At 39.0% G+C, this 27,968-nt stretch overlaps 2 protein-coding genes across 2 annotated transcripts; one reads left to right on the top strand and one right to left on the bottom strand.

Moving 5' to 3' along the window:
* The first annotated feature begins 1,134 nt into the window (after positions 1-1,134).
* LOC143891610 (putative sugar phosphate/phosphate translocator At1g06470) lies at positions 1,135-24,922 on the top strand. The gene is made up of 12 exons (XM_077396135.1): positions 1,135-2,107; positions 2,226-2,395; positions 3,943-4,028; positions 4,176-4,225; positions 13,043-13,110; positions 13,762-13,862; positions 13,996-14,008; positions 14,234-14,418; positions 17,257-17,343; positions 19,690-19,784; positions 23,469-23,623; positions 24,043-24,922. The coding sequence occupies exons 1-11, from the start codon at positions 1,650-1,652 to the stop codon at positions 23,590-23,592; spliced, it is 1,437 nt and encodes a 478-aa protein (XP_077252250.1). The 5' UTR covers positions 1,135-1,649; the 3' UTR covers positions 23,593-23,623; positions 24,043-24,922.
* A 69-nt stretch (positions 24,923-24,991) lies between these two features.
* On the bottom strand, positions 24,992-27,442 carry LOC143891611 (Pentatricopeptide repeat (PPR) superfamily protein). The gene has a single exon (XM_077396136.1). It carries the CDS (start codon positions 27,416-27,418, stop codon positions 26,045-26,047), a length of 1,374 nt encoding a protein of 457 aa, XP_077252251.1. The 5' UTR covers positions 27,419-27,442; the 3' UTR covers positions 24,992-26,044.
* Between the last annotated feature and the right edge of the window lie 526 nt (positions 27,443-27,968).

The following is a 27,968-nucleotide window of genomic DNA, read 5'->3' as shown; positions in this document are numbered from 1 at the left end:
CTTTTTTAGGAACCTCATTTGTTACTTGGACCACCCCCTGTAGTGTAAAAAGAGTAGTCAAATTACACTAGATAGGACTGTCCAGGGAAGATGAGTGGTGTGAATATATCATTGCCCTTAATATAACCTGAGCTCGGTAAGGCTCGCGAGCCTGGCCGAGCTCGAGCCTGGTTCGAGCCCAAGCCGAGCTCTTGAGCTTGATGAGTCGAGCTGGGCCAAGCTCGGCTCAGCTCGTTTACACGCCTAGTGCCATTCATATTTTTCATTCATCTATGGATAGTCATGAGGGGTTTTCTTGTAACATTCTAAAACCCTACTCAAGATGACAAACGACTTTTGATGTTTTTTGAATGGTACAAACAACTTTTCATTACCCCATTTTTTCTCTCGACGACGGTCCTCCTCTCTCTCACTCTCTCAAAATTCCTTCCCTCTACCAAGGTCCTCCTCTCTCAAAATTTCTTCCCTCTATCGTCTCTTAACCCTAAAATTGAGTGTCCAACATAAATCATAAATAGGACCCAATGAAGGTTCGATTCAAAATTGATAGTGATAAGGATCCGAATAGATTAGGGATGCAACTTGGGTCAGATTGAAGCCAACTCGAACCCAACACGGGACTCTAAATCTTCAACTTGAACCCGAAACCGACTTTCAACACAATGAAGGCTAACACAACCCAACCTGAAAAATTAATATCTCAAACCGAACCCGACCCGATTTCCCAATTCGAGTCGGATGAGTCAAATTGGGACGGTTTCACCCAATTATGGTGATATCTTTCCCCTTTAGGTTTTTATGTTCTAAAAAAACAAAACAGAAAAATGGTAATTTTTTAAAAAAAATTATCAGGTTTTAACTCCAGTCGGGTCAACCCGAACCCGACTTGGGTTCAACTTCCTCAACCCAAACCCAACGTAACTCAAACACAACCCAACCTGTGACTTTTTCGGGCTGAACCCGACCCAAGTTGCAACCCTAGAATAGATTGTACTAAAAAACATAATTAAATCAGAAGTCAAGAACCAGATACATATAGGCTTAGTAGGCAAAGATGCGATGGTTCTTTTACCAGAATACCCCGACTATATATAAATCGGGGTGCGCGATCTCCTTTTTATTTCCCATCTTTCGACAACAAAAAAGAAGAAGACGACCTTCACCACACGAACGCATCTCAAAGACTTCCTTTCGTCTTCCTTTTGTATCTTTGCTTGTTTTAAGTGATCGATTTGAATGAATGCTAGTAGTTGGAGATCTTCTTTCATCTTCCTTTCTGATTGAAATTCGATGAATTGATTAAAATTAGCTAAAGCTTTTGAATCTTTTCGAACAAGAAGAAGATACTCGAGCTTTTGTTAATTTGATTAAGATTTTGTTGTTGTCAATTAGTTCCAACTTAGATCTGAGATACATCTAATCAAGAAATGCAATTTTAGGTCAAGAATCAGTCAATAACATCAAGAACAGTCCTAGAACAGATATATTATTTTCGGATCTGTTTTCATAAAATGAAGATCAGAGATCTTTTGCCACTGTTGTTTCCATAGTTTTGGTTAGGAATGATGGGAATCAAAAGAAATTGTTGGCATATGGATAGATCAGGAGTAGTTGAGTAAAGATGGTTCGATATTAGAAGAGAACAGGAGATGATAGATAATGATTTAGAAATAGATAAGGGTGGAGATATTGAGGTTAATGAAATTAACAAGCCGTTTCTTCGGAGGGAGCTTGCTTTTTCTCGTTGGTGCGACGAAGAGGGTGTTGGACATATAGATTGTGCTGCTGTGAGCCTAGACGATTGTTCAGAAAATGGGAATTTAGATATAGAGCAGAGAAGAATGCATTTGAATAGTCGCCATTTTATGGAAAATTCTTCTGTTGTTAATATCGAAGGAAACGGACATGGGAAGAACTATGTTCCCTTTGATATTGAGAATGAGTCTGTTAGAGAGCTGCCCTTTTCGGGATTTAGCGTTAATGGTGACATTTCAAGAAGAAAGCAAGAAAGATCACAGGCTATTCAGGGTAGCATTTCTACGGCCACAGTGCTTAGAACGTTGTTTTGTATACTATTGTGGTATACTTTCAGCACATGTTTGACACTGTAAGTGTTTTGTCTTTCCTACTGACCCAATACGCGCTGAGCTGTTTTTCTTTTCTATTCAGTTTATGATTAACAGTTTCTGTTGAAGTGATGCATTTGTGATTTTCCTTTTGATTAGGTATAACAAAGCACTCCTAGGTGATAAATTAGGGAAATTCCCAGCTCCGATGTTAATGAATACTGTACATTTCTTGATGCAAGCTGTTTTATCGAAGATTATTGTATGGTTCCGGTCTCAAACATTGCTACCTATTGTCACAATGTCATGGAGGGATTACTTTATGAGAGGTAATTGCATTAGCTCTGTTTTTTGTTTTTTTTAATTTTATTTTATTATCATGAGTTTGTTTGAGAAATTTCTTTATTCTTTTCAGCAAGCAAATGCATGCTTTTTTTCTTATTTCTGATTTGAGAAACTTTTTGGTGATGCTAATTTTATGGTTTTGCCCGGAAAAAACTGAAAATGTTTACTATGGATCAACTTGTACAGCCGTGTAAAATGAAAAGCAGTGGTTTAATTCGGTTTTCAGTCATACTATAGTCCATCATGGATGGGGGATATGCAAATTAAATATGTGTGAATTATGATGGAAACTTATAATTTGAACTTCATAATACATAACTGGTGTGATCACATTAGGTTAACAGTGGATTAAGTACTTGATGGGCTAGGATGGTATTCCCTCTGTAAGCTGGGGAAATATGATGATCCTAAAGCATTTGTTTCACCTGTACAAATGATATGTTATACTGTTCATGTAAATTCATAAATGTAGTTGATCCATGACAGCTCTAACTTGTGCTGTTGTGCACACTCATGTACATTATATGCGACCATGATACATGTACATTATGTTTGCATAATTGACTGTACATTTGCTACGCTATAATAGGAGGTTCTAGCGGAGTTCCATTTTAACAAGAATTGCTGAAGCATTTGGGCTTTTATTTTATGCGTATAAAACTATGTACTAGGCGTTCCTCACATTGTGATACAAGGGGTTACAACCACTCCCTCTCCAGTATTATAACACAAGCACTCCCCATGCATTGTGCCATGTGGCACTCAACCGGGCATTTTGATGCATGGAGATTCCCCAAATCTTTTGCATCACTCACTTGGTCCTTATGACATCCTCATAGTTGGCAGACCTCAGACACTGAATTTGGTGTTACTGGGTTAATCCATTACCTGTTTGTGCATTGCTATACTGCGAAGGAGAGGGGAATGTAAATTGAAGATATCCATGATCAAACAGAAACTGATATCATTTTCCCAAGTTTTTGAATGTTCTCTGTTCATTTCCAACTTTGGATTCTTGTAGGAAGAATCCAATTTTGATGGTGGTCCTAAATAGTTCTCATTTGGTGAAATACTTTTTCCAAATGTTGGATTGACTGTCACTCACTACAAAGGTACTTCTAGAATTTGTGACACAGGCACATGATTGGGGTGGGTGGGTGTGTGTGTGTGTGGGGGGGGGGGGGGAGGGGGAGTGCTTCCATTCACGAGTTTTAAATTATTATATACAGTTAAGCATAGAGCATATGCAATTACTTCACCTGTAAGGGAAAGTTCTTGTACAGTGGTCACGTTCTTAGTTTACCAAAACATTCACACATGTTTTCTTTTACTTCTTTGAAATATAAAACCATATCTTCTAATCACATAATCGTTGTCATTCTTTTCTTATCAAGTTTTGATGAGCTCAGCAGGTGTTGGCAATTATGTTTCCCTAGTGTTTTACCCTTTTTTATATGTGGAATCAGAGTGCTGCTTATTGCTATTAACTTTTCTGACAACTAATGCTACAGATGGACTTTGCTTTTGACAGTTGTACCAACGGCGGTTGGAACTGCGCTGGATATAAACCTGAGCAATGCCTCCCTTGTTTTCATCTCTGTCACATTTGCCACTATGGTTCGTCTTGGTACTTTTGTTATGACGTTTTGTTTTCCTTTTGAATTGAATTTCCCTTGCTGTTGTGTAGTTAGTACAAAGATTAGGCAATGAGATATCTAACCTGGATTATTTATCATGTATATTCTTTTCTTCTTCTTTTTGCAGTGTAAATCTGCCGCTCCAATATTTCTCCTTTTGTTTGCTTTTGCATTCAAGTGAGTTTCCATTTTTTTGCCTTCCAACATATTTGTATGGCAAGTCTCTAGGCAAGAAATAGCATGTGATATATAAGTTTCTTTTGATTTTTTATTTGTACTTGTGACTGGTTGGAGGCATCCTAGTTTATCATTGAAGTAATTCTTGTAGTTTCTTGAATGCTTCCTTTTGTGTTGATAAGTGGCGTATTTTAGACTAATGTGTTTTGAGAGAGTCTATTTCTTTTCCCATGCTACCATCATTTCTATTTTAGCCGTGTCCTCGTTTCTGAATTTTGGGGGTTTACCATGTCCGACACTCCGTGTCTTTGTTGACACGTGACATTCATGTTCGTGTCCATAAATCATAGCATATTAGGGCTCATTTGAAAATGATGATGTGTTTCATTTTGATAATGATCCTATTATGTTACTATTGAGGAGTTTGATACAAGGAAGTCAGTGATGGTGGGCATGATGGGAGTAATAGGAGAGCAGATGGTGTGAAGAGAATTGCATCATCAGTAGAGTTTGACAAGCTCCCATGAGCTCCCAACTAAGGAGTGCCAAATCGTAGTTCTGGAGCGGGAGCAGCACCCATGTTGGACTATTCCTGCTTCTAAAGTTCAGAGTGGGATGGCCTATGAGAGCCTCTATTTCAGATTTGTTGGCTGTTTTGGACAAGTGGCCTCCTTCCGGCTAGAGTGGTTCACGCTTTGTGGAAGTTCTGTGAAGCGACCAAATTCTGGGCTTCATAGCAGAAATTTTCTAATACGATCTTTAATGATAAATTCAGAACATTCCATAAAATAATGATAAAATTCAGAATATTGTAGCCGGGAGAGTTTGGGAGCTTATAATACCTTTGGTCTTGATGGTTTACAGGCAGTTTCACTTTGTTAATGGAGGTGACCCAAAGAAAAGTATGAGATTGGTGGTAAAAATGAAAGTTCTATTTACTGATGGAGATTGCTAATATGATCTTTAATGATAAAGTCCAGAACACTGGTAAAATAATGATAAAGTTCAGAACATTGTAACCGGGAGAGTTTGGAAGCTTATAATACCTTGGGTCTTGGTGGTTTACAGGCAGTGTCACTTTGTTAAATAAGGTGACCTAAAGAGAAAGTTTGAGATTGGTGGTAAAAATGAAAGTTCTATTTACCTGACGGAGAATTCTTTAGCTAAAGATGGATTTTTATGGTTCAATCTTTGTATTGGGCATGCTTTGCCCCTTTTATAAGTTCCAGTGTTTTTATTTGCCCCGATGCATGGGTTAAGGATGGCTTATTTTGGTTCCATTGGAACAATGGACTTTTATTGATGCTGAGGTGCACCCACTCTTATAAGTAATTTGTGTCTGCCCCCCTTCATTATTTGGTCTGGTAATAGTGGAAAGCAGACACAGTTCCATCAGTTGGTGATAAAAAAATGGTCTTTACCTGTGTAGATTACCTCATTAGTCAGAGGAGAATTTGTAGTTTTTGAATGGCGGAAAATTTTATTAGGAGAGAAAAAAGGGGAGAACCCCGAGATGAAGCTAGGGTACTAGATATATCTTCCATGATATTCATAGAGACTCATATTAGGACATAGATGATCTTGCTGGCTATCTTTATGACTGACGTTGATTAGGATAGAAAGTCAACTCTAGGAATTTTCTTGTTTTGTGATTTGCTTCTGGTTGTACTATCTTTCTATCATTTTCTGACAATTTTCTAATAAATCTTATTATCAACAGAACACAAAAGGAAACACAAAAATATTGTTATAAGTTTTATGAGCAGTTAAAACCGAATAAGTTTCTGGGTTTTATTTTTCAAGGGTTAAGTATTGTGCCTGTTTTGCTGAGCTCCATAGGTGCACTCTATCTTAGAGTTCCTAGAGAATGTTGCATGGGTTGCAATCATATGAAACTTCAAATTGTGAACCTTAGTTGGATGTGATGGAGAGGATATCATCTGTGTTTGATTCGCTAACAATGTCTGTAGACCAGACATGAATGCCACAAGTTTTTGTAGATTCTGTTAGAGTATAAAAGATTAAATAACGCCCTCTCCATCAGCTTAAGCTTTTGGAGTAACTGGTCGTTTTCACTTGGTATCAGAGCTAAGATTCTAGGGGAAAGAAAAAAAAGAAGAAGAGTTCCGATCACCATTTCCCATTCAACTCTCTCTCTCTCTCTCTCTCTCTCTCTCTCTCTCTCTCTCTCTCTCTCTCTCACACACACACACACACACACACACACACATGGTATCAAAGCCAAAGGTTCTGGGTTCAAAACTCCTTGATAACAAAAATCTACATGCAATGGCCAAACCCCAAAGAGAGGGCCGCATGTGCCACTTGTAGGCCAACCCTAAAAAGAGGGGTCACATGTGAGAGGAGGATGAGAGTATGAGAGAGGGGTGTGTGTGTGTGTGTGGCCCGGGGGGGGGGGGGTGTTGGTTAGAGTATAAAAGATTAAATAACGCCTTCTCTATCATCTTAAGATTTTGGAGTAACTGGTCGTTTTCACAGATTACGACTGAGTACTAGGCTTGCATGTTTGCATCTTTCTCAAAGGTCAGTATTTTGCCTGTCTTGTAGGGTTTGACCCTTTCCACCATCAATCTTGTTGGAATATGTAACTTGCCTAAGGGCATTTAGGACTTTGTACATTCTTTTATGTTTTAGTATAAAGATATGAGTCAGGGGGAGATTACCCTAACTCATTCAATTCTCTCTCTAAACTCTCGGTTAACATGGTATCAAAGCCTTAAGCTCTGTTTGGTTGCCGGGTTTTTTTTGTTCCTGGGAGTTTTGTGGGAGAGTAAGTTAAATTTTGGTCCCATCCCATGTTTGGTTGCCTTTTAGCACTAGGTTTATTTTAATCCCACTCTTGTAATGATTACTTGTGGGGTGAATTTTTTAATCCCACTTTTGTAGTGATTGCCTTTTCATCCCATCCCAAGATAACCCCAGGAACAAAAATAAACTCAGGAACCAAAAATAAGCTTGAGAAGAATTTTTTTCTATACTTCCAGGACTTTTTTTTCCCACCTATCTCCCAGGGTATTTTTTTCTCCCACATAACTCCCGGGACCAAAAAACACCTGGCAACCATACAGAGCATTAGGGTTTTCTGATCCCTAGGGTTCTCAACCCCCCCTTCCCTCCCCCCGCGAAACCCTAACCCCAACTCCGGGCAAACTTTCATCAAAGGCACAACGGTACGCTGTCTTTTCCCTGCGAGAAGGAGTCATCTCCATCGACCCGACGGTATCAGCCCTCCCCCGCGCATACCCCTTTGCAGTCACCCGCACCTCCTAGCCGGAAAAGTTTTTCCAGGAACGAGGATTTGCACCCCCCCAAGAAATTCACTTTCCCAAAAAATAGTTTCCACTGCTGCAATCCACTCTGCCCTTGAATTTTTTTTTTTCCAGCCCCCAATTCTTGGGTTTGCAGGTAAGCCCCCCACCCCAAGTTTTTCCACCCACATCATTTTTCGTCCTCTTCCTCTCATCCCTCGGTAAAGCCTAAAACTCTTTTCTCCCTCTTACTATGTGTTAGATCTTCATCTCCTATCCTACTTTGATTCTTGTTTGTCTTTGCGGCTCCTCTGTGTGCCCCATGTCTTCCCTCTTGTCAAGCTTCGTCGATGACCATCATTCTTGGAGCCGCGTCTAGCTTTCTTGGCGTGTCCTAGTTTGCCCACCTATTCAGTTATCTACTGTTATTTGTCTTGATTTGGTTTGTCTGTTTCTTTCTTGCTTGTTGTTATGGAGGAGGTGTTTGACAATCCTTCCACAGGAGTGGCTTCTGGTGTTCGTCCGACACCCTCTTTGGCGTCTTCTTCGTCATCATCTCTCTCTGTGGATGGATCATTCCCACAGATCACTACTGTTAAGTTGGATGGGGCAAACTACGTTACTTGGAAAGCAACCGTCGAGAAGTATCTTATTGCCCGTGGGAAAGCCCACGTCATTCATCGTGATCCTCCTCCTACGACGGATCCCACCTTTGATCGATGGGAACAGGAGGATGCTCTTGTTTGTACCTTTCTGTGGCAGAGTATGGCCCCTCACGTCTCTGGACCATTGATGCTTCTGCCTACTGCGAAACGGATCTGGGATCAGGTTACTCTTCTTTACTCTGGCGTGGCAAACATTAGTCGGATCTGCTCTACCTATTCTGAGTGGGTGTGTTTCCGCCGTGGTGATCTCCCTCTTGCCACCCATTACAGCCATTTCGTTGGCCTATGTCAGCAGCTTGATGTTTACATGCCGCTTACCATGGATCTCACAGAGGCTGCTCATCAGAAGGATCAGATCCGTGTTGTGCAGTACCTTGAAAGTTTGGGTCCAGAGTACATGCATCTTCATCAGCAGATTATCGGTTATGGCGATATTCCTTCCCTTATTGTGGTTTACTCCCGCGTCCAGCAGTGCTCTCCTGGTGATCCAGTGATAGTTGTTCCTATTGATGGTTTTGCTCTCGCGACCTATGATGACAGTACTCGTCCGCCTCATGGTGGGGCCTCCTCTGGTCGTGGCCGTAGCCGGGCCGGCCATGGTGGTGGTCGTTCTGGTGCTGGCCGTGGCCGTTCTTTTTGCACTCACTGTCAGCGCGAGGGACATTATATTGACCATTGCTATACCCTGCATCCCGAGCTTCGTCAGGTACGCTCGGCTCACATGGGTGTTACTACTACTTTTGCTTCAGATTCCGCTCCCTCTGCTTCTGTTCCTTCACCAGCGGATTCCGCCTATACATTATCCCGTGCTGATTATTAGGAGTTCCAGTGTCTGAGGCTCAGTTCTCGTCCTCCCTCTGCAGGTTTCGCCTAGCCAGGTAGTTCACCCACTACCCTTCTATCTAGCTCAGGGTCATGGATCATTGACTCTGGCGCATCCAACCACCTGACTGGTAACTCTTCTCAGCTTCATTTTTTTCGCTCTTCTCGTCTCCCTCTCAGTCTATCACCCTTGCTGATGGGTCCACTACACCTATCACTGGTCTTGGTCATATCTCCCCTCATCCTGCTCTTACCTTATCTTCTGTTTTATGTGTACCAAAATCACCATTTAGTTTACTTTCAGTTAGCCAAATTACTAAATCTCTTCACTGTTCTGTCTCATTTTTCCCCTCTTACTGCTTGTTTCAGGATCTCTTGACTGGGAAGACGATTGGAACGGGTCGTGAGGTATATGGACTCTATCATCTTGACTGTCGGCCGCCTACTGTCTTACATAGCTCTGTGGATACATTTCAGTGGCATTGTCGCCTGGGGCATCCTTCACTTCAGCGGTTGCAACATACTTCTCTGGTTCCTGGACCTTTTTCTAGTTTTCAGTGCGAGTCCTGTGAACTCGGGAAACACCGTCGCGTGTCGTTTCCGTCCCGGGTCATTAGTCGAGTGTCTAGTCCATTTGAATTAGTCCATTCTGATGTATGGGGACCCTCTAGGGTTGCGTCTAGTACTGGCTTTTGGTATTTTATTGTGTTTATTGATGACTTCTCACGCATGACCTGGTTATATTTACTGAAGAGTCGATCTGACGTGTTCTTTGCTTTTCGCACATTTCATTCTGAAATTAAGAATCAATATAATTGCAATATTAAATGTCTTCGTACTGACAATGCTAGAGAATACTTTTCTGATACTAGAATGGTGTTGCTGAGATGAAACTTCATTATTTGCTTGAAGTAGGTCGCACTCTTCTTTTTCAGATGAGTGTTCCTAAGGCATACTGGAGTGATGCCCTTCTCACGGCGTGTTTCTTAGCAAATCGTCTTCCTTCCTCCGTCTTAGAGGGTGCTTCTTCTTTCGAGATTTTATCTCCTGGTAAGGAACAGTTTCCTCTGACACCTCGTATATGTGGATGCGTTTGTTTTGTTCTTCACCTTGGACCTGGCCGTGACAAACTCGATCCCCGATCTGAGCGTTGTGTCTTTCTGGGGTATTCCCGTACGCAAAAAGGCTATCGTTGCTATAGCCCTTGTCTGCGTCGCTAGTTTGTCTCAGCCGATGTTACGTTCTTTGAGTCTGAGGCATTCTTCCAACATGGCGCGACATCTTTCACCCCTTCTCTCGAGTCCGAGGTCTCGCTTCCCTTACCAGATCTATCTGCTTCTTTTCCGTCATCTCCTGTTTTCGTGCAGCCAGCTTCTGCAGATTCTACTTCTTCTGCCACGTTGGAGAAGCCAGCTCCACCAAAAATTACATAGCAGTATCAGCGGCACCAAGTTACAGATAAGTCTCGTCTACCTCCTCTCACACAATCATCTTCTGAGCCGATGATCCCTCTCTACCGCTCTCAAGTATCTTCTCTTCCGCCTTCCTTTGTTGTTTCTGATTCTCCTATTGCATCTCGTACGAGATCCTGTTCCACTGTACATCCTATTTCGAATTTTGTTTCTTATGATAAGCTCACCAGTACCTTCCAGAGCTTTGTTTCCTCATTGTCTTCTATGTCTTTACCACAGTCAGTGGCCGAGGCTCTTGAACATCCTGGCTGGCGTGATGCTATGCACCTCGAAATGGGCGCTCTTCATAGTAATGATACATGGGATCTGGTTTCCCTACCCCCTGGTGCCCGTCCTGTTGGTTGTCGGTGGGTTTTCTCCATCAAATACCTCTCTGATGGTACTGTCGAGCGCTTAAAAGCATGGTTAGTCGCGAAAGGATACACTCAGACTTTTGGTGTTGACTACACAGAGACCTTCAGTCCAGTTGCGAAAATTCCCTCTGTATGTGTGCTCCTGACTCTTGCTGTTAATCATGGCTGGCCCCTTCATCAGCTGGATGTGAAGAATGTCTTCCTCCATGGCGACCTGACTGAGGAGGTGTATATGGAGCAACCACCAGGGTTTGTTGCTCAGGGGAAGACTTCCTCCTACGTGTGTCGCCTACGCAAGTCACTCTATGGCCTCAAACAATCTCCGCGTGCGTGGTTTGGGAGTTTCAGTGAGGCAGTCATGCGCTTTGGCCTGAAACAATGCACAGTAGATCACTCAGTCTTCAGTTATCACTCTTCAGTTGGGTGTATTTTGTTGATAGTTTATGTGGATGACATAAGCATCACAGAGAGCAATTCACAAGGTATACAACGTTTTAAAACCTTTTTGCAAAAGGAATTCTCTACTAAGGATTTGGGTCAGCTCAGGTATTTCTTGGGGATAGAGGTTGCTCGTTCTTCTAGAGGCTTGTTCCTATCACAGAGAAAGTATGTCTTGGACTTGCTAAATGAAACAGGCAATCTTGGAGTTAAACCGGCTTCTGCACCCATGGATCCTAATGTGAAACTTGTTCCAGAAGAAGGAGAGTTGTTGGAGGATCCTGGCAGGTATCGCAGGCTTGTCGGTAAACTTATATATCTCACGGTTACTCGGCCAGATATTTCATATGCTGTTGGAGTTGTAAGTCAGTATATGAGCTCTCCATGTACTTCTCACTGGGCTGCGGTGATACAGATTCTCAAGTATTTGAAAGGGGCTCCAGGGAAGGGATTGATGTTCAAAAGACATGGCCATATGAAAGCTGAAGGCTTCTCTGATGCAGATTGGGCTGGATCCTCAGCAGATAGACGGTCCACCACTGGGTATTGTACATTTGTAGGTGGCAATCTTGTTTCATGGAAGAGTAAGAAGCAGGATGTTATAGTTAAGTCCAGTGCAGAGGCTGAATACAGGGCAATGGCACAGACAAGCACGGAACTTATTTGGCTACGTTCACTTCTCTCTGAAATTGGCTTCATTTCATCTTCTCCTTCGCAGCTTTATTGTGACGACAAAGCTGTAATATACATTGCCAACAATCCAGTCTTCCATGAGCGCACCAAACATATTGAAGTGGATTGTCATTTTATCCGTCAAAGAATCCAGAAAAGAGAGATTTGTACTGTGTTTACTCGGTCAGGAGACCAATTAGCTGATATGTTTACAAAGTTCTTAAATAAGTCAAAATTGAATGATATATGTAACAAGCTAGGAATGTATGATATCTACATTCCAGCTTGAGGGGGAGTGTTGGAATATGTAGCTTGCCTAAGGGCATTTAGGACTTTGTACATTCCTTTATGTTTTAGTATAAAGATATGAGTCAGGGGGAGATTACCCTAACTCATTCAATTCTCTCTCTAAACTCTCGGTTAACAAATCTAACGTTCAATTTCTGGTCAAACAATTATCAGTGTCTAATGTGTCACTCTCAAATATTGATATGATAATATTTTCAGTTACCTACTTCTGTTGCCTGTCATTTTTCTCCTAAGACTTTTTTCTGAGTCATGAAATACAGCTCAATTTTACTAGGTTATGGCACTTAAATACTGCTGTTCCCGGTTCATAATTGTGGTAATATGCATATGCTTAAAATTTACTTTTCAATTTTTTTTAAATTTTTTTTTCTTCGCTTGGATGTTTCATAAAATTGGCATGCTCACAGTCCAGTTTATGGCCGCAGTTGTGCCACATGTGCTTTTTCTCATCTATTTTGGAATAAGATATTCTTATTCTAGGCTTATCATATTATATGCTTCTCCTAGCTTCTATTCAACCTCACTCTTATGATAGCTTTACTCAAAAATGACATTTGGGAAACAATTTTATCATTTTTTGTCCAAACCTCAATAAATGATTTACTTTTATGATCTGTTAAAGGTCATAAACAAATTACATATAATCATTCGTTGTTTTCAGGTAATAATTCTTACTTTATTTCTGGAAATTAACTTTTTTTGGTGCACTATAACTATTGAGATTATGGTGTAGCATCATGCTTATCTATGTAGCTCCTTATTATGTGGCATTTATGCTCTATAAACAAAACTCTAAAGGTCCCTTGTATTTTTGAAGGTTGGAGAGTCCAAGCTTCAAGCTTCTAGGAATTATATTTGTCATCTCTGTTGGAGTTATATTAACAGGTCTGTAACTTTATTGGTCATATCCACTTGTTGTTATTTGGTTATTGGAGGTTTCTAACTTTGAAATTATGGACAAGTATTATCATTGTTCATTAAGTGATCTGCTATTGTTTTAGGGTTGGGTCCTAACACATACATACCCAAGCTTTCATGCCAGCTCACCTTATGGTTGTATGATAACACAGACTCGACACATGTAAAATAGTAAATGCAAGGCCCTGCAAGTCTTCTTTGATTTCATTTTTAAGTTTTAAACATTTTTCCATGCCAAGGGCAAGAGTGATGCTAACTTGGAAGGTCCCAAAAATGCCCTAACTAGTTGAAACTATGTATTGAAACCTTGATTTTGATTTCATACCTTTCACCCCACTATTTAAAATTTTCTCACTGGCTAGCAACACGTCCTCATTGTTGTAAATTTTAATACAACGTGGCTTGCTCTGATTGTGTGGATTTCATAGGAATCCCTATATAAATAAACAAATCAAGAAGACATGAAAGTACTGAGTTGATTCGAATTGTGCTTGGTTCCTCATCTCAATACTCATAACAGGCCTTCACATTAAATTCTTTGTACACTACTTAAATATGTCTAACATCTAGAAGTCTTCTAAATTATGACTTTACTTGACTGATCCAAATCTCTCTCAGTTGCAAAGGAGGCAGAATTTGAGTTCTGGGGTTTTGTTTTTGTTATGCTGGCTGCTGTTATGTCAGGGTTTCGTTGGTCCATGACTCAGATTCTTTTGCAGGTATGACTACAATTTTAATGGCTCTATTCTCAAGATTAATGGGTCAGAGTAACTCTTTCTTTTAATCTTCACTGGTTTAGAATCTGACATTTCCTTCTGTTTGTGTTCACTTATCTTGGAAATCAACATGAAGAAAGAAGCGTATGGTAAGCAGTCTGTTGTATATCTTTGAATTCCAGTTGTGAGAGGTCTAACATTAAATTTCGATAGCCATATTTGAGAGCATACATGTGCTCACACACCCACATGCACATTTGTGGAAGTCTTCAATGCTCATTCTGTACATCTTTTGTCAAGCATATAGGGTGTTTACAAAACATTAATCTTTTTTAAGCTGCACCATAAGTAATTCATTATTTTTGGGTGTTTAGGTTTAACGCATCCCATTACTCTGATGAGTTATGTCACCCCCGTGATGGCTTTGGCAACTGCTCTACTCTCTCTTATGATGGACCCCTGGGGTGAATTTAAAAGTAGTGATTACTTTAATAATTCATGGAACATTCTCCGAAGTTGCGTGTTGATGCTTATTGGAGGATCACTTGCATTTTGTATGGTAAGAATTATATGTTCTGCTTGTTGCTTTTAGTTGAAAGATGGATCTTTGGGTGCTCCGATTTGATGATTTTCACACGTGTTTTGGTTTTTGCATGAATTTTTTTTTTTTTTTTTTGTCAGGTTCTACCAAAGGATGGTAATATTACAAAGTGTTGCTTATGACCCAACCCTCTATTTCCTGTGAACCAAGGTTTTAAATTTTGGTTTCGGTTCTGGTCGCTGCGAAAACAGAAACATTTTGGTTTTGGCTGGAAATTTTGGTGTAAATCCTATAAAATCATGGAAATGTACGTAAACATATGCAAGTGATAGAATTTAAAGATGAAATTTCAAGAAATGCTAGAATAAGCACAAACAAAGACTTAGAAATTATCATATAAGCAAGACATCCATCCATAATGGTTTAATAATATCAAACACTTAGTAACATGCATTGTCGTGTATGTTTGATAATTCAGTACATACCACATTTCACATGTAATTCATATGAAGATTTATAAATAAAACATACACCACAATTGACATACAATTATGCAATTCATAATAAAATAATTATGTAACATATAATGATAATATGTGTTTCGATTTCGGTATCGTTTCTGTGGGGATGGAAACAGAAAGATTTCAGTCGTTTCGTGTCGATCTCGGTGGAAATTTAAAACCATGCTGTTAACCCATGGAATTTGTTTTTTTAGTCAGATAAGCATCATTATAAGAATATCATTTATATAAATATTTGTAAGATATGAAGAAGAGAAGAGGGAGAGGAAGTAGTAGGGGAAGAAAATATTGTTCTTATTGCTTCGAAGAAAAATGGGCCAAAACCATTATATATAAGTTACAATGAGATGCCAAGAGTAACACTCCCTCAAGCTAATATGTTTCCTTGAAACATGGATAGCTTCTTAATTAAAAACTGATGTAGGTCTTCTGTAACCCTAAAGGTATCAACAACTTGATTATGCGTAGAAATGTAATTCGGTGGCAACTCTCCATGCTCAATTTTTTTTTCCAAATGAAGTGATAATCAATCTCGATATGTTTTGTTCGAGCATGAAAACTTGAATTGCAACTTCGTTCTCACTACAAAGAACACACGATGGCTTTATTCCCAATTCTCGCATCAAATGTATGTTTTGTTAGACCTACAAAACAATGTATGTTTTGTAGAAATTGAAGCCATGATCTGTACTCTACTTTCACTAGGTCTAACAACGGTCCTTTGTTTTTTTATTGGCGCTCGCCCTATAGAATGAGAATGAAGTTAAGCAGAGGAAGATTAAGAAAGAAGGATCTAATTTGGCTACTGAACCGGCTTTGGAGGGAATATGGAGGAGGTACATTTACATTAAAAAAAACCTTAAAATCTTTTTGCAAAAAGCACGGAAGTTCAATAAAGACTCGACTTCCCCAAGGTTCTTGATCTTCTTGGGGCCCATACATTTATGATTTTTGCTTTTCTATGGAGCGGAAAAAAGTTAGTAGAAATTGAAGCCATGATCTGTACTCAACTTTTACTAGGTCTAACAACGGTCCTTTGTGTTTTACTGTTCTACGATCTGAGACAACTATCTAACCCAACGTAATAACTTTATAGTATATACTGATTTCTAATTTCAATATCATTTGCCTAATCAGCATCTAAATAGGTATGAATATGGATTGACATGGATTACATTAGAAGAAGCCTTCAAAAACCCTCTAGTGAGAAGGAAGAAGACGGACACGGATGAGGGGTTCGAACAAATCAAACCAGTTTGAACCATTCAAGGGAAACGCATGTGCTTGAGGACATTACTTGTATTGAGGAGGGGGCGAGTATAATGTGGACAACATCAACGACTTGCCAGTATTTTTAATTGATATTTGTGTTTTGATATTTGAGACTTTTAGAATTGATATAATCTTGTGTCTAAAATCGCTTTTAAGATCATTATCCAATATGCACGGATTTGAATGGGAAATAAATGATTAGTATGTGACAAGATTGTTAATTGATATTTGAGACTTTTAGAATTGATATGATCTTGTGTCTAAGATTGCTTTTAAGATCATTATCCAATATGCACGAATTTGAATGGGAAATAAATGATTAGTATGTGACAAGATTGTTAGTAAACAATTCCTATTATTATATTGAATAAACAATTCCTATTATTATATTGAATAAATAATTATTGTTTATATTGAATAAACAATTCCTATTATTATATTGAAGGTCGATTCCCATTTTTGGGGAAGCGTGATTCCCACTTTTGGGAAGCGTCGAGATTCCCGATTCGGAATCACATTCCGAGGAATCATGATTCCCCGATGTAGGGTGCGATCCCTGCTTCCTTGGGAAGAACTAAGGAGAGGGAGATAAATAAAGGTTTGAAAGGAAAGATTTAACTTATAGAGGAAAAATTAAATAGGTCAATAAAGAAATAGGACCTGGTGAGTAGATCCGTTGTGTTGATCTGGACAGATTTGTCACTTGATCGAACCCTACTCTGATACTATGTAAGAAATGAAAAAGAGGCGGAGAAGTGGTAAGCGAGGAAAAATAATTCTTATTCCTTTGAAGGCAAATGGGTTAAACCCATTAATTTTAAGTTACAATGAGAGGCCAAAAGATTAAAATACCCTCGATACTAATAAATACAAAATATGAATCTGTCTAACAATGTTTTCCCTGGTGTAACTGTTGCTACCTTAGCGTACCTAGTTCTTTGCTACCATGCCATGTTCTTAAATTATGTGTTGGTGCCTCTATATATTTACAACTGGCTATATACTACGTGCTGTTCTAAGTTTATCCACTCAAATAAGCAGTTGCATTCCTTTTTTTTTGCAGGTTTTAACTGAATACATTCTTATTTCAGCAACCAGTGCAGTAACAGTAACTATAGCAGGTGTTGTCAAGGAGGCTGTTACTATTTTGGTATGATATGACATTAAATTATTTCTTGTAACTAGTTATGAGGGTTAATTTGTTTTCTCTTTTATTAGAATGAACTGCCATTTTTATAAATTCCAACCAATCTCACATAGGGTTTCTTGGTTGTTACTTAATGGGGTCCTTTAGTTGAGAAACTACCACGGCCTTTTGAGCTATTAATAACATTTATTCGCTATATCCCCCCTAAAATTTTATTAAAATTTGCATTCATTGGTGGTTCTACTCATGTTTTATGTTGTTAGGGTAGGAATGTATCACTAAATCACATGCCTATTTTGCCAGTGCAATTGGATTTGCCAGTGCAAACTTGTTTAGATGCAGGTCTTCCTGCATTCACCTCTATTTGATAGACTACGTGTCGAAAAGTATCCTACATTGACAAATGAGATCACAGGTTTCATTGGTCAAGAATGGAATAATTGGAGCCTTTGTTGTATTGGAGGCTGTATCTCATCTCTGTAATTCTGTTTTGTATCCTATGTGTCTATTGACTCTATTGTATATTATTATCAATAAATATCCATTACTTATAAGCAGAAAAGGTCCTTGCATATTTTTCCGACGCATTCATGTGCTAGTTTTACTCCACTCTTCACTAGTCTATCCGCAAGATCATTTGCATTCCTAGGAATGCGCCAAATTTCCCCCTACACCTATCTATACACAATCTTGTCGATGACTGAAGCAAGTCTCCAAGGTCCAAGGCCCTTGAGTTTCCTTCTTCACCCAAGCTATTACATTAGATGAGTCTTCTTCAATTTCTAGATTTCCATCGTTTATTTCCTGAAAAGTTCTCAGTCTAGTGAGCAGAGCTCTTACTCCAGTTTCATTGGAACCCGTCTTCCCAATAAGCTCCAAGTAGGAGATGCTTACCTCTCTGTTGGAATTTCTGAGAGTTCCTAACCATCAGCAACTTAATTTTCAGCAGCAGGTTGGGTCATTGGATTATTCTTTCATTGAAAACTCTGTCATTCTGTTCATTCTAAATTATCCATACCATTGTAAAAGGGGTTAAATACTAAAGGACACTTCCGGGGGGACTAAGACCTTTTAGATTTCAGCTGGCAAGCAGATCTTTTAATTTTCTAGGAAATATCCAGCTCGTCCCAAAACATCTAATTATTTGCTTCCACAACCACATACTTAGCTTCAAGATGGTCGACAGTTTCCTCATGACAAAGCGGACATCGGTTCACTAATCTAAATTTTCTTCCCTTTAGGCAATCTTGTCTTATATAACAACATTACCTAGATTTATGAAAACCTCTTATCTAACCTTTTACTGGATAGATCTATCTCAAATGTTGTTCATTTATCAATTTAAGAAGCACTATGCCATCATCCCCCGCAATCGCCAGTAGATAATCCATTACATTCAGACTATTGCTGGTCGTGACCTTCTGTATTTTTATTGAATCTCATCGCCACTCTAGTGCATTACTAATTTTCATCATCAGACTGTGAAGGACAATTTTTTATGTCAAAGCTCTCTAATCTCACATTTCCATCTGTCAGCCCACGTCTCTATTGTCATAATATCTTTCGAGTTTTATTTATGTATTATTAATTTTTCTTCAACATATATTTGTAAATGTTAAAAGTTATGAGAACCCTGTGATGGTTGTTGGGCCTGTTGCTTTCCATATCTGCAAGTTTTAAATAGTTGAAACTTGACATGGAAAATATGAGTCTATGAGTCAATTTGAAGCATATGAATTTTTCAACTTTGAAAAACTTATCTGTTTTCTTGGATTTTTAAAGTGTTTTTATTGCGTCTTGAGTTTTTCAAGATTCGTGCTTTAAAAAAGTTGGTTATTCTTTTAACTGTAGCGGGGTCTAAATTAAGTAGAGTCCACTTGACAGGTTTTCCATGCAATAGATTGAGTTTTTAGTTTTTAGACTGCATATGAGCTTTGCTATTATAATTAGTAGAATTTGCTTTTTGTCGAATATGAATTCTCTACACATTTACTTTGAGCAGGGTGTTTGTTTTGGTAGAAAATTAATGTTCATTGTTTTATTCTGTTCAATAGGGAGTATCTTATGTTGGTTACATACTACTTTTAGTTATCTTTTCTGTTTGATTTTGTAGGAAATTAATGTTCATTTTGTATTTTACTGTTCAATGGGGAGTAGTTAATGTTGGTTGCATACTAGCTTATTTTTTCAGTTTTTTTCTACATGTCAAGTTTAGATTGATAAAGTTTAGATTGATAAGTTGGTAGATTACTGAACCTACATTGCTTTTCTTACTATTAAGTTATTAAGTGTTATTGCAAATGGAATTTGGAATTGCACATCATAACTCCGTAATCTTTGAAATGATAGGTTGCAGTGTTTTACTTCCATGATGAGTTTACCTTGTTGAAGGGGATTGGGCTCATCATAATAATGGTTGGCGTGAGTTTGTTCAACTGGTACAAGTAAGTCATTCACCCTTTTCTGTGCATTTTTTCTGGCAATTTCTTCTACATACCCGTCATTATTTCTTTTTCTTTGAATTGGGCTTAATTATAAAGTCTGTCTGGTGGTTAAAGATTGGGAAGTTGTTTGTGGTAGGAAATTTTGACCTAGAGATCCACATGTTACCATCTATGATACCCAGATGTGGATACGAGAACGGACACTAACACTACGCCTCAGCATTTTCCAAATTGTAGGACACGTATATGGCCATGGGTATCCCATGCAATGAGATAACACGCAAGACATCAATACATATAATATTATAAAACTCAACTGGACCGTGTAATTAATAATAAATGTAAAATAGCATTTGTAAGACTCACGTATTCTCAAAGTTATAATTCAAAATATAATATACTAACCAAAAAAAAAAAACTTGATAGTTAATTTGAATAGAGGCATATGTTTGAAACACGGCAATTATTTGACCAACATAAGTCCTCATAAAGTAGCCGCGAAGTATCCGGGTATCGTGTCGTGGTGAACATAATATGTTACGCCTCTAGAAGTATCCAAGTATCATCGGTTACCATGCATGCAATAGGTTGAATTAGGAAAGTAACTTGGGTTAAAACTATCTAAGGGGGCATCAAGCATACTGTTTAAAGTGGAGTGGTGGAACTGTTTAAAGCATGGGTTTTGGTCAATATGACGAAATTGATTATATTTGGTCTTGCGTAACTTGATAGAAACAATTGTTCTTTTTTTGGTAGGTAAGCTAGGGTTTGGCAGGAGTCCATACCAGCTATAATAAAATGAAGAGAGATTGCAATCCTGGGTAAACCACCTCATTAGAATCATCTGATATAATGCTTGGTAAATTTTGAGGAATAGAGAAGGAAATAGCACAACTTTCAATAGGAAATGAACTCTTAGATAGAAAATCCACAGCTCTATTTGCTTCTCTCCAAGTGTGCGAGAATTTCCAATGGATAAATTTGTCTATAATCTTCTTGATATCAGCAACTAATCTTCGAGCTTTCCAAGGGCAAGCGAACTTGTCGCGATGACATTTATGAATATCAGGGAATCAGCTATCCAGATGTTGTGAATATTAAGATTAGATGCACATAGGAGTTCCATGTGAATAGCTTTTAGCTCATGAAGACAATGTCTGATGTAGAAACTCCATGAGAAAAAGAAGAAATGAATCCACCTTTGCCCATTCCCACCTTCCAAAGAAGCACCTGTATTTGTAGTTAGCTTGATGGTATCAACTTATGCTTTTAGCCCAGCCTTAGAAGCAGGAATCATCCAACATGGGTGCCGCTCCCGCTTCCAATCCCGAACCTCAATTCAGCGTTCCTTAGTTGGGAGCACCATGGGAGCTTGTGAAACCCTACTTCTGATGCCATTCTCTCCACACCACTTTCTCCTATTAGTCCATATGTCTCACCATTACCAACTTCCTTGTATCAAACTCTTCCAACTCGTTAAAGCTGGAAAGATATATTTTTTGATGTACATAAATTTTGAAAGGAAATGGTGACAAGACAAAAGCAGAAAATGAAGCAGCAGCTTGGAAAGGTGAAACGACCGGAGAAGGTAACCGGAGTTTGCCGGAGCTTGGCCGGAGAAGATGGGGAAAGGAGCTAGGATTTGAGGAATTTTCTCTTTTCTCTCTCTTTCTCACTCTTCTCAACTTAAATCTTAGCTAAAATGAAAAATTACTTGAATGAGGCCTTTGGTCCTCTATTTATAGACTTAAGTGTTATTGTTTTTAACCCCCTCAAGTTTATGGGACAGCCCCCTATATAAATTTATGACTATTATTATTATTATTATTATTATTATTCTTACCTATAGGGGGGTCAAGGCAATCAACAAGGGTAAAAATTAATGATACATTTGATCCCTTTTCTCTTACCCCCGGACAGTCTCTTTCATGATAAATCACTCACCTTTCACATGAAGATGGTTAGAAATTACTATTTTTTTATGTACTTGAATTTTGAAAGACATATAAATAAAATATTACATAAACATTCCCATGACGCTTCCCCGCCCCCACACCTGCACCCTCTTTGTGCTTGTAAGAGCCTAACTCAAGAAGGAAATTCAGGATTGAATGTCAGCAAGAATGCATTGCAATACAACACAATCATGGGATCTTTCTTGTCAAAAATGAAAACATTTCTTTCCATATATAAAATCTGGAAGAGGCAAAAGCAACCCGAATAGCAGTAGAGATATGGCCCTTCCCCATAATGTTTGAAAGAATCGAATGAACCTTCGATGGTGATCTTTTTGAAAGGCTTTCTTCAGAAATAAAATCTCCACAATATAGGATTCCAAATCCATGCTGAAATATTGCAGCTAGAGAAGAGATTATCAACCGATTCAGACTGAGAATTGCAAAGGGGAGGAGGTATCAATGGATCGATTCCATTAAGCAAACTGGTTCTTTGTGTTAAGTGTTCCTTGAATAGCTTGCCAAGCTTTGAAGGATCGGTGAGCGATATTCCCCTTGAAACCAGATGAGAGAGTACCATTCAGGCTTAGGATGCTTAATGTGGAGGGAGTTCCAGGCTGAACATACCTGTTCTTGAATAATTGGATAGAAGAAATTTATACTGCATTGTAAAGATATGACTTGTTTCACAATTAAAATGCTATGAAGTTTATTATGCTACATGTTACCTTAATTTATCTTCGATAATGACAAATATGCATTTTCTTCCCTGTATTTGATCCTTTTATGAGTTATACTTTTAAGTTTGTGTTGACCTTAGAAGTGCATGTTTATTTTGCAAGTACCTTTGTGTAAATTCTCTCAATTCACAAGAACACTAGAAGCTTGAATAGCAGACGAATCTTGATCTACCATTTGATTGCACGGAATATGTAGCTCAACACTATGGTGTTGATCTTTTACTTCTTTTGTTTTGAAATGGATGATCTTTTATTTATTAGTACTGTCTGTTAGTGGTGATTCTATGAATTTCATCTTCTTTGCTTTTGTACCTGAAACTTTTTTACTAGTCAATCTGAAAGAAATTTCAAAGATTTAGGGGCCGTTTGGATACGCGGACTCTTTAGAATCTTGGATTTCCTCAAAATTGTAGATGGGAGACGAGAGAAGAAACAGACCAGCCATCGTTTTCACTCTTCTTTCCGACAGTAAGAGAGCAGGCAATCATCCCATGTTTCCAGGTTTTAGAAAACTTAGGGTGCGGGAGAGATTTCTAAAACCTGGATTTCTTACTTAAAATCCAAGAAACGCTGTCAGGACAGCATACCAGTAGGTTGATCATGACCCTCTTTTACACTATTTTCAAACTAAAACTTGGATTCTAAAATCCGCGTATCTAAACAGCCCCTTAATGATTTTTACCTCATGTTCTCATGTTTTAACTCACTATTATTATGAAGGTCAAATCCCAGATGAATTTATAGATGGGGTACAGAGAAGTTTAAAAAACAGGGACCAGAAAGGAAACCATTTAAACAATATGTTGAATTACAAAAGCACAATAATCATATATTGGGGAAATTGATCACCTTATTTATAAATGATTTGGATCCTTATTTGGTAAAATTCTTAGTTTAAATATTTTACCAACGGTACTGAGGTTTTTGAGCCCAAATTCTAAGTGGATCAGGTAGTCTAACATCTCCATGTGACATATAATCATTTTCAGATACAAAAAACTACAGAAAGGCCAGACACGTGAAAATGACGAAGAAATGAGGTCATCCCTTGCCAATGGAGCTGCAAAATATGTTATCCTAGAGAATATGGATGATCTGGACGACAATGTTTGACAGCTCATCAACTACAGTATGCAACTGAAAGGTAATTACTTGCTAGATACTTTTAAATTAACAACATTATAATGAATTTGTGATTCAGTGATTTTGTGTCAGTTCCAACTTTTCATCTTACCCATTTTATGGAAGAAACTGCATGCTGAAATTTTACTTCCAATTAAGTACTATCATCTCTAGATATCATCAATCAAGTCCATTAGAAGCATAACATCTAATATGTATGTCATCAGAACTACGGATGCCACGTCTAGTGTCGGGATTAGACTTAGTCAATTTGAGCAGGGTAGATCCTTTCACCATCTTCATGGAAATTTTCTATAGGATTCATTAGCCGACCCCAACTAGTTTGGGATAGAGGCTTAGTTGAGTTCAGTTTAATGCTTCTAAAATAGTCTGCTTCAAAAAATTTCCACATTCCATTGTCTAACTACGACCTGTATGCAGTGAATCATGTTATTGAAGATCCGCTCAAATTCATGACACACCTTGGCAGCCAAGAGATGCAGAATTACAGATAATACCTCATACTACCATTCGCAAGAATTTCTTCATGATGCCTACTCAGTTTGACCACCTACAGGTTATATCAGTACTGCTAACCACCGGGCAATGTACACCCCTTCCATGCCATTTATTGCAGTTTTGATAAGCAGAGGGAGCGAATTGAGCCCTTGGACTACTATATCTCCACTTGTCGGGGAATATAATCTACCCTTTTTGGGATAGAACACTTTTCATGTTTCTCACTCCCCTGAAACGAGGGGGCACACAGGTTCGAGGCAATGATTTTGCAAGCCCGGGACACCAGTCTTCCTCTATTATGAAGATTCTCTCATGGAATGTGAAGAAGGCTACTTCTTCTTGTTTTAGTTGCTCTATATTTACAGCCCTCAATGGTATGGAGATTGAAGAGTATTGGGTCAGAAGCGCGCCTAACTACTCATGCCATTCACATGCCTCCCACCAATGGTATGGAGATTGAAGAATGTTGGGTCAGAAGCGCGCCTAACTACTCATGCCATTCACAATCCTCCCACCGGAAGTTTGTGAAATTGTATTTATAAGTGTTCATTTAGTTCGCCATTTCGCAATTTCTATTATTATTAATATTTTATTTCATCGTTGGGAAGTCAAAAAAATAAAAATAAAAATAAAATAGATGTACAGGAAGATAACAACAAACTGTAATAATAGATTGTTTAAGTGTTATTTTTTTTCCAAGAGCTTAAATATCACTGTCATGTGAGATTGGGTGTCGAAGGGAATTGATCCCTTTTCATTTTGTAATAATGCAGATGGAATTAAATGCATGCATATTCTACATTGTCTGTCGTATTCGCAATTGAATGAGTTTAAAAGTAAAGAGAGGGGATGTATGGTATAAAAACAAAGGGGTGTGAATATTAGCCCACTTATTATTATTATTATTATCATCGTCATTTTTTTAAATGAAAAATTATCATCAGGCTATATGACCTTGGAAAGATCGCAAAACCCCTAGCGATCCACCTCTGCTTCTAGGTACTAAAGTTGGACATGAAAAAACACTGATCTCTGTTTTTGTTCTCAAGCTTTGTCTCGAGAACTGCATTTTCTTTGCAGGCAGAAACAATGGAGTTATGGCCTTCAATGTGGTTTCTTCATATTCTGGTTCTCATCTGTTTCTCTTGCTCTCCTTATGCCCACAGCAAATCTCTAATTTGTTGAGAAATAAGACCTCAATTATTTACAAAGTTGATTTTACTGATGGGTCTATGCTGAGACCTGTCCTTACAGGAAGCTGTGTTCCTAGTTTTCACTCGTGGTTTCTCATGTAATGGGACCAGTGATTCCTTCCTCTTGGCAATCTTCACAGTCCAGACCAACAGCACTTGATACATTGCTTCTCTGCCCATAGGTCTATCATTACATTTGGTAACTCTTTAATAGGCATGATATCTCCCAAACAGGAAATATTTTGCACTTTATTTGAAACAACATATTTGTTGGCAACCAACAGACTTGGTTTTGGGCCCGAAGTTTGGGCGTGGCCAAGGCTAACTACCAGCATTTCTCCATTGAATTAGATTCCAGGCCCCTTACATGTTTATTCTGGAGCTAATAATGGCTTCTCTGTTTTGTTGAGCCTAATCCCCCACAAAGGTATCATCTGAAAATGGTCTATGACACTAAACCAAAGAGCTGAGCTCGCCAGATTCTATGATTTCACAATCCCCTTCCACCTCTAAGTTCCCCCCCAAACATGGACACAGAAATGCAAAGACCAGTGAGCATACCCCAAAGGTCTAACCTCCGCTTCACTAGAGTAAGCAATGCCAATAGGAGCTGAAAAAGCCCATGTGCCACAGCTCCCTCACTACCAACAGAGAGCCCATCAAAAAGTGACCCCAATAAAACTGACTACCATCCATGTATATAACAAAAGTGATCCAATTTCCTTCTCAACTCACAACACTGTCAAACTACTAAGAAGCTCATAACCCTCCAATGGCTCCTCCAACTTCTTGCACACATTGCTAGTCACCACCATCCATATATCTTCATCAACCAGATTTCCTTTCACCAAACTATTCATAACCAATCCCAACAACTCCATATCCCCTTTCCCACACAACCCTTCTACAAACTTCAATACACTCAAAGCACGAGGAACATACCCTTTGAACAGCATCTCATCCAAAATAAACGCTGCTTCCTTAAACTCCATCCCTTCACAGAGTCCATCAAAGAGCATCCTATAAGACACAACATCAGGAAAACACTCTCTTCTTGGCATATCTTCAAAAAGATCACAGGCCTCTCTCAATCTCCCCTCCTTACAAAACCCACCTATAATGATATTATAACTCACAACATCAGGCTTACACCCCTTCACCACCATCTCCTTCAAAACACCAAATGCAGAATCAAAGTCCTTCTCACCACAACACCCCGCAATCATCGCATTGTAAGTCACTGTATCAGGTTTGCATCCATTCTCCCTCATCTCTTCCAAAACCCTAACCACCTCTCCCTTTCTATCTGCCCTAAAAAGCGCATTAATCAAAGTCGAATAAACGGCCGAATCTATACCTAGTTTCTCTTCCAACATCTCTTCTTTGAGCTTAAAAGCCCTATCAAACTCATTAATCTTACAAAGGCCTTTAATCAAAGACGTGTAGACGAAAACATTAGGTTTCACACCAAACACTGATAACATTTCAGATTTCAACCTAAAAGCCTCATCTAACTTTGAATCCGCACAAAGAGCAGAAATCAAAGTTCCAAAAGTAATCACATTGGGTCGAATTCCTCTCTTACGCATTTCATCAAACAGATTCCAAGCATCGGATAACGAATTATTCAAACAACGCGCATTTATCAAAATATTATAAGTGCACGAATCTGGAATCGCGTATTGCTCTATATTTAAGTAAATCTCGCGAATTTTTTCGAGGTTTTTGCAATTTAAGAGCGCGTTAAGGAGAGAATTCAAAGATCTGACCGTTCTTTGGCAACGGAAGGAGGGGATTCGATCGAAGGTTTGGAGAGCTTGTAGGGACATGCGAGATCGGCCGTAGAAAGAGATGACGTGGCAGAAGAGGATTTCTTTAGGGGAAAAGCGAGTTTCCTGTTTCATCTGGAGGAGGATTTGTTCCATGTCGTGGAACATTTTGGCGCGGCCGAGTTTGGTGATGATTAGATCGTAGGATAGAGCACTGTATCGGTAGGGTTTTAGAGAGGTTTTGGAAGGGGTTTGGAATAGTTGAAGAGCGAGGTTAGGGTTTTTCTGGAGTCGGAGTAAGGAGGAGAGCCTGAAAGGGGAGATTTTTTTATCCATCGTTAAAATGGGGCGAATATATTTCTTCCCTTTTCTTTATTATTAAACCATTAGCTTACAAGGGATCAATCGAACGGTTTGGATCATGGGTGAGATTTTTTATTCATGGCCATTGACATTGAAGCCCACTGGATTAATGGTTTATATCACCACCATCAGAATCAATGGTGATGATCAACCCTTGGGGGTAAAATCAGGACACTCGGTACCGACCCTCAGCCACCCCCAAATTCAGGCCGCATCCGGAATGGGCCCACGCCCGTTGACTGTTGCGGGAATCCCGCCTCCACGAAAGAGAGGGAGAGAGATCATGGGCTCCCACCACTCCCTCCATTCTTCCATCCCCGCTTGGTTATTCCTAAAATTACGCCTCCACAATGGTAACCCCATGCCTAATCTACAACACACCGGCACCATCATGGCATAATGGACGTAGTGGGCATCATCGGCATCCCCTCATATAAAAAGGAACCCCTATGCTCAAAGGTGACCATCTTCCTCCGCCCCATAAACATTCAATCTCTCTTTCTCCACGAATTAGTCTTGCTCA

This window comes from Tasmannia lanceolata, unplaced genomic scaffold (genome assembly GCF_043159265.1).
Source record: "Tasmannia lanceolata isolate RefF3 unplaced genomic scaffold, GAP_Taslan_0.1 ptg000015l, whole genome shotgun sequence".
NCBI lineage: Eukaryota > Viridiplantae > Streptophyta > Magnoliopsida > Canellales > Winteraceae > Tasmannia > Tasmannia lanceolata.
This window is presented reverse-complemented; position numbering and strand designations above follow the sequence as displayed.